This window comes from Mercurialis annua, linkage group LG7 (assembly GCF_937616625.2).
Source record: "Mercurialis annua linkage group LG7, ddMerAnnu1.2, whole genome shotgun sequence".
Classification (NCBI taxonomy): Eukaryota; Viridiplantae; Streptophyta; class Magnoliopsida; order Malpighiales; family Euphorbiaceae; genus Mercurialis; species Mercurialis annua.
Window position 1 is genome coordinate 4,348,690 of NC_065576.1, and position 13,883 is coordinate 4,362,572.

Here is a 13,883-nt window from a genome sequence, read left to right on the forward strand (position 1 = left end):
TTAAATATTTTTTGATAATTTAATGAATCACACTATGAGTCATTTGTGAAACACGTGAATCGACACTATTAATAAAAATAAATTCTAACCATTTTCTCAATAGCACATTAGACATTTCAATGTGTTGGAAAAGCTCTTAGGTAACTGTGCCCTTTTCTTTCCTGTCACTGGTGAATATCTTCCATCGCGCCAAACAGTCACTTAAAAATTAAATTCTACTAAAAACAAATTCTACTAATTTAAAAGAAAAAAAGAATTGATATAAATGTTTAACAAAAAATAAAAAAGACAGGCGTGAAGGCAAATTTCAGATAAAAACTCTTCAGTTGCTTACTCTAATTGTCTCCCTCACCATCTCTCTCAATCACTAGACTCTACAAAGACTAGATAATATGCAAGAAACTCTCAGTTTTAATGCTGTTTCATAATGGTATCATAATGATAAAAAACTTCAACCTCTTCTTCTTTGAAGAAGACCACCATTTTTGTAACCATTATGGCATTTCAAGAACAAGATAACCAATTAATTCTTGATGGGTTATTGTGTGAAGAGGAATGTATTGAGGAAAAGCAAGAAATAAATGAAGTTTTTCATAATTTTTATGTGAAAAAGGAGCCATCTTTTTCAGTTTGTTCTTTGTTTGAGCATGACTTGTTTTGGGAAGATGATGAGTTATTCAATCTAATGGCCAAAGAAAAAGATGCCCAGTTTGGTTTTAATGATATGGAATCGGTTATGTGTAATGGGTCTGTAATGGTGGCTCGTTATGAAGCTGTGGAGTGGATTTTGAAAGTTAAAGCACATTATGGGTTCACTGGTTTGACTTGTGTTCTTGCTTTGAATTACTTTGATAGATTTGTTCTGAGTTTAAAGTTTCCTGAAGATAAGCCATGGATGGGTCAACTTGCTGCTGTTGCTTGTTTATCTCTGGCTGCTAAAGTTGAGGAGACTCAAGTGCCCCTTCTTCTAGACTTGCAAGTAAGTTTTATGAAAGCTTACAATTTTGTGTTGTTTTTGTTAGAAATGTTGAGATTTGGTGGTTGTTAAACTAGTAAGTGTTGTTATAATGTTGGATTTTTAGGTTGAGGAAGCTAAGTATGTGTTTGAAGCCAAGACTATTAAAAGAATGGAGCTTTTAGTGCTGTCTGCTCTTCAATGGAGGATGAATCCTGTGACTCCAATTGCATTCTTTGACCATATTATAAGGAGATTTGGCTTAAAGAATCACTTGCATTTGGAGTTTCTTAGGAGATGTGAGCGTTTACTTCTCCATGTTATCTCTGGTAAGTGGGGAATTATGTAGCTAATTATGTTGTTGGCATTTACTGAGTTTCTTGGTGTCACATTGAAAGCAAGATTAGTAGTCTTAATTAGCATATCTAATTGGATTTTGAATATTCGATGTTGATTTCGACTTCAGATTCAAGGTTCATGTGTTATCTTCCTTCCGCATTAGCTACTGCGATTATGCTTCATGTTATTAAAGAGGTTGAGCCATGTAATGAAGGGGAATATCAAAATCAACTTATGTCCGTGATCCAAATCGATGAGGTTTGTGTCTTATTTTCTCGTTTCCTCTGTTTCGATAATGTAATTCAGGACATCGTAGCCAATTTGTTAAGGTTCCTTTGTTTTACTTCAACAGGACAAAGTGAACGAGTGTTACAAGCTCATTTTGGAGCTACCAGGCAACGAAATCCCTAGTTACAAACGCAAATATCCGTCGGCACCTGGCAGTCCAAATGGTGTCATTGATGCATATTTCAGCTGTGATAGCTCAAATGATTCTTGGAATGTTTCATCATCAGTTTCTTCATCGCCATTACCTCAATTCAAAAGGAGTAGAATCCAGGATCAGCAGATGCGGTTGCCCTCACTACATCGTACGTTTGTGGATGTGCTTACTAGTCCTCGTTAATCTTTACTTTTTCCTATTGCCTACTATAGAGTATGTCACTAGTTGACAACTTTCTCTATTTATGGATCAATCATTGTATGCTGTTCGTGAGGCTTAGTCTTTTGATGCTAAACAATATCATCACATTTCTGGCCTTATGCTAGAAACTTATTCATTCTCCGAAAGAAAACTAGAAATGCAATCTGATCTATTTGTTAGAGAATGAAATGAAGTATGATCTATTTTAAGATTGTTCATTACCTTTGATATATCTGGTTTCAGTTTGAAATCATTACCTTTGACATATCTGGTTTCAGTTTGAAATGAATCTAGGATGCCTTTTATGCCCGTATCTTGTCGTCCCGTAAATTTACAGATTTTAGTAAATGTAGAAGTGAAATATAGCTAGACTTGGACCACTTATCTCCTTTAGTGCAATCCTTGAAGGAACATAGTGTTGACTTGATAGTAGTACTTGTATAAACTATACAAAATGCTTGTTAACTTCTTTGTATGGCAACATTAAAGAGATGGAGGGATCAAAATTCAAAATCCTTAGCTTCAAAAACATTATATAATATGATGGTTTTTCCAACATTGTCAAAGAAAATAGAAAGTCCTAACTAACCAACCAACAACCAAACAATTCGGCTGGCCCGACAATAGACTTCTGTCTTTGAGACTTTAGTACTTATTTCTCTCATTTTATGGTCTTTTAGTGTGTGCTTAATTAATCACACAGTACTTATAGTCAATTGCTGTCTTCCTCTACTTTGCATTGTGACTAATTAGAAAGAACGCGTCATTTTTTCGTGGCAGATTGTAGCGAAATCTAATGTTGTGAACAGAATTTTTTTGCCTTGTAGATACAGTGGCCTTTCTTTGTTGTCTCTTTGATTCTTATAGGATTGTCATTTCAGAATTTTCACATTAGTGATCTCTGAATTTTCACATTAGTGATCTCTGAATTTTCACATTACTCACATCAATTCAACTAGTTTATAAGAGCAGCAAAAGAAATAAGATACATAATATTATGTAAGTTGTTTTATCAAAATGGTCCATAATTTTCACAATAAAGTTATGTGAATATTGTGCTCATTGCTCAGACATTAGTTCAAGCATTCAAACATTTTTTTAACTGATCCTGTCATGCCACATTCTATGAGCTCAAGTTGTTAGGTTTTGTGTGTAAAGCAACATAAGTCCTCCCCATAAACTATACGAACCGAACTGAATATTACCCCTTTAATCCGGTTTCTATTTCCTTCGAAAACCAATCGGTTTTATTGTTCCCGAAAAACTCACTTCCGAACCAAACCGAACTGAAAAGCTATTGCACACTTCTGCATGTAATAGATGAATCATTATTAGAATTTCCACCATATGAATCAATCAATAAGCCTTTTTCTCCCTCTACCCCAACTTTGGAAATTTGTGACCATTGAAATGAACATGATGACTTACCATTTTTACTTGTATGGTTGTAGTATATTGAAACATGAAAGTGAAATCTCTATGAACATATGCATTATATTGGGAAGCCAAAAAGTATATAAAGAGTTGAATTTTTGGGTGGATTTTTGATTCCTTGAACCACTCATATAATCTGTGCAAAGATTAGAGATGGAAGCTTTTAGTATGCATAGCTGAATAAGTTAAGTTTTTTTAGTGACATTGTTGGTTTGAAGTTTGAACTATATGCAGCAAAAAGCAATTGTCTTTGGTTATTGGGAATTATATGTAATTGTAGAAGAAAAGGTTAGGGGAAAAGAGAAAAAGAAGTTTTCTGGTGCATGTTGTTTATTTTTGAACTGCTAAAAATCTGAAAAGATTAAGTTAGTGCAACTTTGTGAATCACTTGTTTGTTCCTGTGGTCCTGTCTCGTCCATTAGGGGTGTGCATACGGATCCAACCGAATCGAACTGAACCAAAATATTGTTTTTTTTTATTTTAAAACCGAACTAAATTGAATCGGACCAGCCAGTTCGGTTTTGATTTGTTTCGGTTATTTTGGTTTGATTTGCACTAAAATATATATTCAAAATCTAACTGAACCGAAAATTTGTTGTTTTATCATATCAAACCGAACAGAACCAAATTTGTTGGTTGGTTTGAGTATTCGGTATTTGCACAATCCTACTATCCATACCTTTTCTTCTTTCTGCCTTATTAAAGGTTAGATTGCTTTAAAAATTTACGAATTTTGACGTGTTTATCTTTCAAATGTTTGCAATACGTAACACCGAACAATTTTCTATTGAAAAATATTGAAAAGGGCACCGGAGCCGTGTTTATTCCGGCGTCAACGTTAAAAATTGACAAAAATTTTGTTCGGTGTTTCGAATTACAATAAAAAAAAAGATAGTTCGTATATTAAATTGTCAAAATTGGAAGTTTATGTTAGAATTGTAAAATACGCAAAAATTCATGATTTTTATGGCAATTAAGCCTTTTATAAACTGAGAGTAATTTTGGTCATTAAGAGATGTAATAAAGCCACAGAACATCATTCTTCAGAGAGATGGCAATGCAACAGCAAAGGCCAAAGGCAAATTGACCCCACACAGTAATGATTTTGGAATCATCTGAACCCTTGTTTTTAAATGGTTGATCAGATAATTTAATCTTCCAAATATTTTGGATTTTTTAGGTGTCTAAATCAATAAAAGTCTAGAAAATTAATTATTGAAGGAAATACATTATTCAGTCAGATTATATCATAAATTTCTACGGGAAATGCGGAGCCCTAAGACCGATTGATGTACTTATGGGAGAAGTAGGAAGGAATCCTTCCCTCTCCTTAAAGCGTTTTTCGTGCGGATCGGAACTTACCGATAAAAAAAGCACTACCTTAGGACCGTTATATTTACGGTATATATAGGGTTTGATCTAATAATTAGTACAAGAAAGAAATTAAAACAATTTTTTTTTCCTAATTGTCAAACGTTATAGTCTATCTATAGGGTAAAAAGTTATTCAAATTCTACCGCTAGGCATGTACGAAAGGACAATAATGAATGTTGTGACATGGTTTTCAAAGGTCAGACTCAGAAATACTTTCTGTAAAATTTACCTGAACACACTAAACTACTATGCTATGATCAGTCTTTTAAGAACCGGACCGAATCGGCCCGTCCAACCAGTTCGATTGTGAACTTGAGGCTAGTTCGGTTTACTTACTCTTAAAAACCTGAAACGTACTTCAACCGATTTGAACCGAAAAACCATATGAATCGATGATCCATTAAACCAAATTGAACAATGTAAATCAATTAGTTTTCATTTACTTTTTGCTTTTAATATTGCAAAAGTCCGCATATAAAAATCACATATATATGTATATATTATCGTACAAATTATAAATATACTTATTTCAATTTAAGCGGTTCAACTGGTTGAACCGTAAACAGATAGCCACATCGATTCGGCCACGGATCCCATTTTTAAAACACTTATGCCAAGACCTAAACTACAGTACTCAGCAATCACCATTTTACAGTCCAATGCTTATTTGGTGAATCTGCCATGTTTCCCAAGTGGGATGAAACAAAGTAATCTTTTAACACAAACTGTGCAAAATTGTCTTTAAAGATTGAACAGGCAAAGATATGGAGCAGCAAATCAGAATCAAGAATTGAAATACTAAATAGGAGAGAAATGAGTAGATAATCATAAATACACAACAGGTTAAAAGATGAACATTATGAAACAATACAATACAATTGAGTACACATGACTGAAATTTACATATACCATAGTTGTTGAAAACAGCTAGAAAAAAATCTTGTCATTGACATTTTCTCCAAGAAATTGTCAAAATTATTAGTACTTTTTTGTTTTTTCTTTGATGGTAGGTCTGAATGAAGAAAATTTTGCACATTACAAAATCATTGGTAGATCAAATTTTCTTAACGCAAGTTTTTCTTTTTAAGAGTATTCAGTTCAAGCGCTATATTTTAAATATGATTTTATTCAATTTAACATCTACCACATGACAATTATTGATGTGCTTAACAATCTTTCCGTCAACAATTGTTCTCATTGAAAATCACACTCATGACTTGGTTTTAATATCAATTATAGGGTCAAGTGTTAACTACTTGACCAAAAGTTATAATTGTTAAGGTATTACTCTTCTTTTTATGAGTATTCAATTTAAATGCCATAAATCAATTGCGACTTTTGCCATAAGATAGTTGATGTTATTTATCAGCCTAACAATTTACCTCACCAAAATTGTTCCCGCTGAAAATCACACTCATGACTTACTTCTAATACCAGTTCTTGGATAAAGCGCTTAACACTAGACCTGAAGTTATATTTGTTAGTTAAAGCACACCTTTCTTTTAATATCATTTGGCCCACGCGAATGTGTGATGAATATGTATTTATATATCAATTGAATCTCTATACTAAATGTCAATTGGTTTCAAAATAGAATCTAATATGCTACTATAGTCTTATTCATTCACATAATTTAAAATTTAGATTGTTTAAATATAGCTCGGCCAACATGCTGCGTGAGAGGATATTGGTTGCTCGGTGTGGTCACGTTACACGTGAAAGGGAGTGTTAGAAATGGAATATGTCATCTTGATTGCGTGTGAACGAATATATATATTTATATGTTGGTTGCACCTCTCTATTTAGTGCCAATTGATTTTAAAATGGAATCCAACGAAAACAAAAACGAGGCATACAAATCTGTTATAGCTCTAAAATTATTGAACATTACAATAAAATCCAAGAAAAACATTCATACCAAGGCATTATAAGAAGATGCTAGTCCTATTAAGGAACAATGTAAAATGCTTGACCTTGTCATGTACAAAATTGGGCATCAAATAAAACAGTTAAAGACCCCACAAAATTAAAGATTTTTTCCATTCAAAGAGAAAACAAAAGATTGCAATAGTATAAGAAATGTTTTCACATGGGCAGTACCTGAACTTTGTACACTTAAGGCAGTCACATAAATTTTCTTGGGAGTCATACTTATGATAGAGTTGTACATTGATCTGGTTAGAATTTAGCCGAACCAATTTCATAATTTCTATGGCACATTTTTGACCTATTATTCGTGAGAATTTTTAAGTGGTGAGTTAGTGATGCAGGTTGTATTTGACAGTTCACTATACTTCTCTGCTTGATTTAATTTATTTCCTTCTTTTTATGAGCTACTGCTGATATTTTGCACAATTTGTCATTCTACTCATCTAAACATCAAATCCAAACACACATCTCTATGCCCACATTTTTTTTAAATATTTTTTTCTCTAATTATTGCTATTTAGAGAAATCAAGTTGATCTACAATAAGGAGTTGAATCATGCTTCTTGTAAATAATGCTAATTGATCAATTATATTAATATGATGACTTAGAAAAATATAAACATTTACCGCTTTTATCAATTTTAATGATTTTTTAAATTGTTTCTAATTATCATATGATTTGAAGAATTTTATTTCAATTATAGCCAAACTTTACTAATGGAATAAATTAAACATTATCTTAATCTAAAAAAAAAAAACTTATTAAAGGCTAATCCGTCCAATTAAATAGAAAATGGCTGACACTATATATATAATCATTCGATGGTTGTCACATGAGCAAATTATATTTAATTTATTCAACTAGAATGACTTGACTACAAGTGAATTAAAATGACTCAAATTAGATTATAATTGACATAATTACAAGGTTTGATTAGAATTAATAAACGACAAATATCTGAGTGTTTTTAGATTATTACGCCTATATAAATCATATTTTAAATGGGTATTTTCTATTTAAACCCGAATTTTCGTACCTAATTTATAAGATTTTTATTATTTAATTACGAAATTTCTTTTTCTCTTAATTCTTTATTATTTTTCTTTCTAAATTGACTTCATTTGTGTTGTCGTCCGCCTTTTAATCAACGATAAACCCCTTTTAATATTTATTATAAAATCAATAAATTTTATTGATATTTTTATTTTTACTTTAAATCAAAAAAATATAAAATTCATTTATATGAGAATGATCACTGTAAATCAGGTCCAACCAATAATTTCCATGATAATGATAAAATTTAAAAAAGAGATGAATTAATTGTCCTGCCACATCCACCTAATATATGTTGAGGATCTGTGAAGAATTGGTGAAACATCGTAAATGAGTTATGTAGTTATTAAATTGCAGTGTGTTTTCTTTTTTGCTATCATCATTGGTAGCTGCATACAATAAATAGGTTGCATATATGCAAGTAGTAATTAGAAGCAGATATGCATGGAACACAAATTATCATTAATTTGGGACCCTGAAGTACTATAAGTTGATTCTGGTATTAAATGGACACAGGTCATTAATATGAGGGATGTCCTTCTTTGACTATCTTCTTTTATTTTTGGTCCTTAGAAAATAATATATTCACCTCTAATAATAATAGATGGCATGAAATTGCAGTGTGTTCCTCACTGATTAACTCATACACCAAAACTTGCTAAATCATGAATGCTGCAATTTTCAATCCAAGGAAGAAAAAGGAAAGTAAAGGAAATTCATCAAAGATGTAAAAATTGAAAATTGTAATAGTGGCAAGATTTGAGATGGAAAAGATATCCGCATTCAAAATTCAATCTGCAAGATAAGAAAGTTAGAACGTATTTAAATTTAAACATAAGGTTATGTTCACGGTATACACTGTTCATTGTAAAATGAACAGTGTACAAAAAAATACAATTTTAATCAAACTAATCTACATCATTTATTTTACAATGAACGGTGTAGATCGTGAACATGACTCTCTCAAATTCAAATAAACTTGAGGGAATCACAATCCGCCAACAACATACTCTACTGATAAAGTTATTTAGGTATTGAATAATGGAATTCATTTTATTGTTTAATAAAAACTATCTTATATTTGACTTGTTAGAGTAGTTTATTATCATTGATGGAGCCATGATTTCAATACAGGGAGAATTAAATTTCAATATATAATACTACCTCCGTTCTTTTTTAGTTGTCCATTTAGCCAAAATTGCACATATTAAGATAGTGGGATTTTTGTCTTAAATAATAGGAGTAAATACTAATATAACCCTATTATATAATAAATGCTTTGTAAATTGAGTTATATAGTCATTTATTAGGGAGGGTTAAATTTGGAAGATAATAGCTAATGTTATCTTGACATTCTAAATGGACAACTAAATATAGACAAATTCATTTGGCTAAATGGACAACTAAAAAAGAACGGAGGGAGTATATATAGTAGACAATCTTAAAAATTAAGAGGAATTAAATTGTAAAATACTAAAAAAATTAGTGCTAATTTTAACAATTTTAAAAATTTAGGAGGTCATGACACTGCCATGCCTCCCCCTTCCTCCGTCATTGTTTAATATTATCGATTTGAGAGCAGTCTGACTGGTATTCTCATTATGAGAATTATAGATTTCTCGAGTTCAGGTATACGCACAACCATATTCATCTGTTGATAATTTTTATGATGATTTTAAAGAAATGAGTTATGAGCTTATTTTTTTTTTTATAATAGTTCATAAACCATAAAACTCCAATAAATTTTATAATTATTTTTTATGATTTTTTTATTTGAAATTACGATATGCTCTAATAATTATAGCAATATTCAATTTTAGTATAATATTTTTAAATTCAAGTAATTATTTTATAAAAATTTAATTGGGTTGTACTAAAAATAATTGTAGTCCAAATATTATTATGATAATCATAAAACTTTTTAGTAATATTAATTTTGAACTTATAATTAAAAAATTCAACACATACATTTAAATTTATTAATATTTTAAAATGCATATTTTTTTTGATAAATACATAAATAATTATTTATAATTGATTGTAACATATTTAAAAAATATGCTTGAATTTATATGATATTTTGAAATAAAAAACCTTAGAAATCAGATTTTATTTTATTTATGATAATTATTTTTTATCAAATTAATTAACTGACAATGAATATATTTTTCAAACATAAAAAAACAATTAATTTTTAAAATTAAATTAATTTAACTTAAGGTCATAGATTATTTTAGTAATTATTTCATTAAATTAATTGAAATGCGCAAAGAGACAAGTTGAACCAAATTATTGAATCTGTACAGTTCAATCATGAGCACAGTTGCACAAGGACGAGATTGATCGGGTTTAGCTGTAATTCAATTAAACTTGACTCTTTTGAATGCAACTTCAAATTTATGCAGATTTGAACTAAAAGTTTTCATAGTTATAATAAAAATTGATAAATAATAAAAATACAAACTCGCACGTAAAGAAATAAAATTAGGAATAACGAAAAAACTAGCCTAAAAAATTACTTGATTTATAAAAATATATATTTATTTTAAAAAAAATTAATCTTATTTAAAAATTAATTTCTTTTACATAATTTACATTTTTTTTATTATAATATTTTTTCTGATATATCTTTGACACATATTTTATAAATTATCAATACATATCTCTGATACATATATAATACAATACATAAAAGTGAAAACATATATTATATTTTTGTAAACTTTTTGAGAAGTATTAATTTTTTTTCCGTTCTTTTTTTTTTAATTTCCCCATAAATAATACAGAAGGGCTTGGATTGGACAAAATGTAAAAATTTGTGTTTTAGTCTGATCCAAACAGGCTGGATTGGGATGGGCCGGGCGCCATACGACCCAATGATAGGGTTTACTCGTGGGTTGCCATTGACCTAAAACCATGGCATATAACTACAAAATCTAGGTCTCGCTGTAACAGCTTCAGTCAAATCTCAGGCTGGGCCTCGTATATCAGCTAATTGAAAGGGTAAACACATACAGTCCATGAATTTTCCAAAAGAAAGAAGATTATAGAAAGAGAGAAATTTATGTTAGATATTTTAATATTTGATTGGATAAATTTTTAAATTTTTTATGAACCAGATTTAGATTAGATATTCCTGATTTGAATCAACTTATTTGTTATTTTAATTCTTTAAGTTGAATCCCTCTATTTTTATTTGTCAACATTAAATTCTTTACACTTGTAATTTTACAAACATTAGATTCTGTCATCACGAAAATGAAATGAGTACACAGCCGTTAATGCTAGTGGGATTAAGTTTTTATTCGTCTTTTTAATATAATTGTTTTTTATATAAATTGAGTTTCTATACTTTTACTTTTGTCAAAAGTATTTTTTTTCCGGTCTAACCTGACACCATGATCATTTTTTTATAACAGAAGAATCTATTATCTATAAAATTTAAGTATAAGCATTTAAAACATATAAATTGTAGTGGACAGACTCATTAAAAGAATATGATAGTGCTCTAAACATGTATTTTGCCTAATTGTAAATAAATAGTATCTGAATAAATCATCGATTTTACAGCAGCAATAATTGGGATTTTTTATTTTTATTTTATCTACACACCTTATCATAGTAATTTGGTTATAATTATATTATTACAATTACTATTGATTTCATCCCAGTACTTAAATTATCCATCATTTATTACAGCAAATATCAACCCTGCAAAAGAACACAAAGATCATTGCAGTTATTTTGAATGTTTAATACCAGATCAATAAATTTAATTTATAATTTATCACTTATAAGATAATATATCTAAACTTCAACTGGTTTAATAATATCCAATCTAGATAAGAATTTTCCAAAATTATGAATTCAGATTTTCAATAAATTTACCTTGCTAGAGATGTTGCTCGACAGCCAATCAAGACCCTCGTAAAGTCCTTGCCCAGAAGTGGCACAGGTTGACTGAATGTACCTATATAGGATCATACTAATTTTAATTAATTTCTGACGTTTAATTTTATTTTTAGAAATATTTATAAAACTCTAAAAAATTTATATTTATAACTTATTCCTCAATATATATAAAAACACATTATATTATACCACCGGCGCTGGCGGAGTGAGTGGAGACCAAGTTTATCAGTGATTTCTGAAACAGTCAACACATTCGAAAGATCTTGTTTATTTGCAAACACAAGCAGAGTTGCTACCCTTAGTTCTTCCTGCAGACACAACAATTAATCAAGCTCCATTCAAACATTTGCGGTAATTGAATTATACAGTTACACAACGGTTACTGACGTAAATTTGTTATATTTAGTAGCTTGGATTTTAATTTCCCAGCAATGAAAATTTACCTAATCAATCCTAGCTAAAATAATTGCTTATGTAGTCGACAGATTGCCGGGTATCCAACTTTACCATGTAGGCAATCCTGTCGCTACATAAACTATTATTCACCATTGGGCAACCTTTCGTTGTTGGGAAAAGAAATTGGGTTAATAGAACATAAAAAATATTGTTTTATAAAAATTATATAGTTTAATATATAATCACAAAAATATTTAACCTGGTTTATGTATGTACCTCACTCAACATCCTATGCAACTCATCTCTAGCTTCTGAAATCCTTTCCCTGTCATTGCTATCAACCACAAATATAAGACCTTGTGTGTTCTGAAAGTAATGTCTCCATAATGGTCGAATCTATATATTGAATAGCAGAATTGACACATATCAGTTCTCTGTTTTTTCATAGCAATCGAGATTACGCTCTTATTCTACGGAAACGAAAACAATAAAACGGAAAATGGTGATATAAAAAACTACAATCCTACATTTAGTGTTTTATTTTCGTTTCTAAAACTGGTTTTAAATTTTAGAGGCTAGATTTATAACCTATTCTATTTTTGTAAAATATACCGTTTTGCATTTTCTGTTTCCGAGCAACATAGTTTGTAAATTGTATTTTTTTGTATACCTTGTCCTGTCCTCCAACATCCCAAACAGTGAAGCTAACATTTTTGTAATCAACAGTTTCCACGTTGAAACCTGAACCATCATCAGAATCAGAATAATAATCAATTGATTGTCAAAGGTGCTATTATTAGCTGCTAAGTGCTAACTAAAACTTAAGAAGAGGATGTAACTTGATATATAGTGAAAGGATTAAAAGACTGATTTAAATTTTAGCCATATATTTCATATCAATACCAAAACTTCAACTCATATCAAACAGGTAATAAAAATTCAAAATTTATTTTAGACAATATTACCATTTTTCCCATAGAGATAATATGTAACTAGGTTAGTTGTTACAGGTATGATTTAAGTTAATTCAGCCGAAATAACATGTTATGTTGTTCTTAAGAGTGCGCTTGAAGAGTCTAACCACTCAAATTAGGTCTCACTAGCATTGACAGAGGGAGAGTGGGGCTAGGGAGGGCCTTGGCCCCCTCAACTTTTAAATAAAATATCTAAATTAGTGTATAAAACTTTTAAATTTTGCATTTGGCCCTCTAATTTTTTAAAAATTGTTTTTTCATATATAGTGCATATTGCGATTGGCCCTCCTCAGATGGAGAAATAATATTGCTTAGCTACGTATCAATAAGATAAAATAATAGACTGAGTTTAGATAAGAATTTCTCGATAAAATAATAAATCTATTGTATCCGTCGTTATGTCAATCGTCATTTGACATGACACCTTATGTAATAGCAAGTATATAGGAGATTACCAATAGTAGGTATGGTAGTAACAATCTCTCCAAGCTTCAATTTGTAGAGAATGGTTGTTTTTCCAGCTGCATCCAAACCCACCATCAGAATTCTCATTTCTTTTCTTGCAAACAATTGCTTTATAAGCCTAGATATTGCTAAACCCATTTCTGCAACAATTAACGGTCCATTTTTCATCAGAAACAAATTTAATAAAATACATATTAATTAGAATTAAAAAAAACTCAAACCAGTTGCAGCTGTATTTGCAAACCTTGGAATTGGAAAACAAACAAAATTTAAGAAAAAAAATACAAGTTTGTGTAGCCTATAATATAAGCAAGAAGAGACATGATTCTATTATCAGAAAAGGGCACAAATTGCAAGTGGAATAGGATTCTTTCGAAGATTGTAGAAGAATAAAGTGGACTCACTTTG

The 13,883-nt window shown here is 30.2% G+C and overlaps 2 protein-coding genes across 5 annotated transcripts; one reads left to right on the top strand and one right to left on the bottom strand.

Annotated features, from left to right (window-relative positions):
- The first annotated feature begins 271 nt into the window (after positions 1 to 271).
- On the top strand, positions 272 to 2,155 carry LOC126657531 (cyclin-D3-3). Of its 2 annotated transcripts, none has more exons than XM_050352237.2 (4): positions 272 to 979; positions 1,083 to 1,279; positions 1,417 to 1,552; positions 1,647 to 2,155. In XM_050352237.2, the coding sequence occupies exons 1-4, from the start codon at positions 497 to 499 to the stop codon at positions 1,917 to 1,919; spliced, it is 1,089 nt and encodes a 362-aa protein (XP_050208194.1). In that variant the 5' UTR covers positions 272 to 496; the 3' UTR covers positions 1,920 to 2,155. The 2 variants fall into 2 exon arrangements, with proteins under 2 accessions (XP_050208194.1, XP_050208193.1); XM_050352236.2 differs by having other exon boundaries at positions 273 to 979; positions 1,083 to 1,284; positions 1,422 to 1,552.
- Positions 2,156 to 11,229: 9,074 nt separating this feature from the next.
- Positions 11,230 to 13,823, bottom strand: LOC126654719 (ADP-ribosylation factor 1-like). Of its 3 annotated transcripts, none has more exons than XM_050348673.2 (6): positions 13,466 to 13,713; positions 12,707 to 12,777; positions 12,313 to 12,432; positions 11,830 to 11,948; positions 11,617 to 11,698; positions 11,230 to 11,439 (listed from the first exon to the last, which is right to left on the bottom strand). In XM_050348673.2, exons 1-6 carry the CDS (start codon positions 13,641 to 13,643, stop codon positions 11,434 to 11,436), a joined length of 576 nt encoding a protein of 191 aa, XP_050204630.1. In that variant the 5' UTR covers positions 13,644 to 13,713; the 3' UTR covers positions 11,230 to 11,433. The 3 variants fall into 3 exon arrangements, with proteins under 3 accessions (XP_050204630.1, XP_050204631.1, XP_050204629.1); XM_050348674.2 differs by lacking the exon at positions 11,230 to 11,439 and adding an exon at positions 13,720 to 13,823 and having other exon boundaries at positions 11,492 to 11,698; positions 13,466 to 13,615; XM_050348672.1 differs by lacking the exon at positions 11,230 to 11,439 and having other exon boundaries at positions 11,492 to 11,698.
- Positions 13,824 to 13,883: the final 60 nt, after the last annotated feature.

What these genes read in the sequence shown, in the direction of transcription:
- LOC126654719 (XM_050348672.1), bottom strand. Translation starts at nt 13,643, where the DNA reads ATGAAAAATGGACCGTTAATTGTTGCAGAAATGGGTTTAGCAATATCT. An exon ending in TACTACCATACCTACTATTG is followed by an intron (nt 12,778 to 13,465) that starts GTAATCTCCTAT and finishes ATGATGGTTCAG; the next exon opens with GTTTCAACGTGGAAACTGTT. An exon ending in TCACTCCGCCAGCGCCGGTG is followed by an intron (nt 11,699 to 11,829) that starts GTATAATATAAT and finishes GATCCTATATAG; the next exon opens with GTACATTCAGTCAACCTGTG.
- LOC126657531 (XM_050352237.2), top strand. Translation starts at nt 497, where the DNA reads ATGGCATTTCAAGAACAAGATAACCAATTAATTCTTGATGGGTTATTG. An exon ending in CCCTTCTTCTAGACTTGCAA is followed by an intron (nt 980 to 1,082) that starts GTAAGTTTTATG and finishes TTGGATTTTTAG; the next exon opens with GTTGAGGAAGCTAAGTATGT. An exon ending in CCGTGATCCAAATCGATGAG is followed by an intron (nt 1,553 to 1,646) that starts GTTTGTGTCTTA and finishes TTACTTCAACAG; the next exon opens with GACAAAGTGAACGAGTGTTA.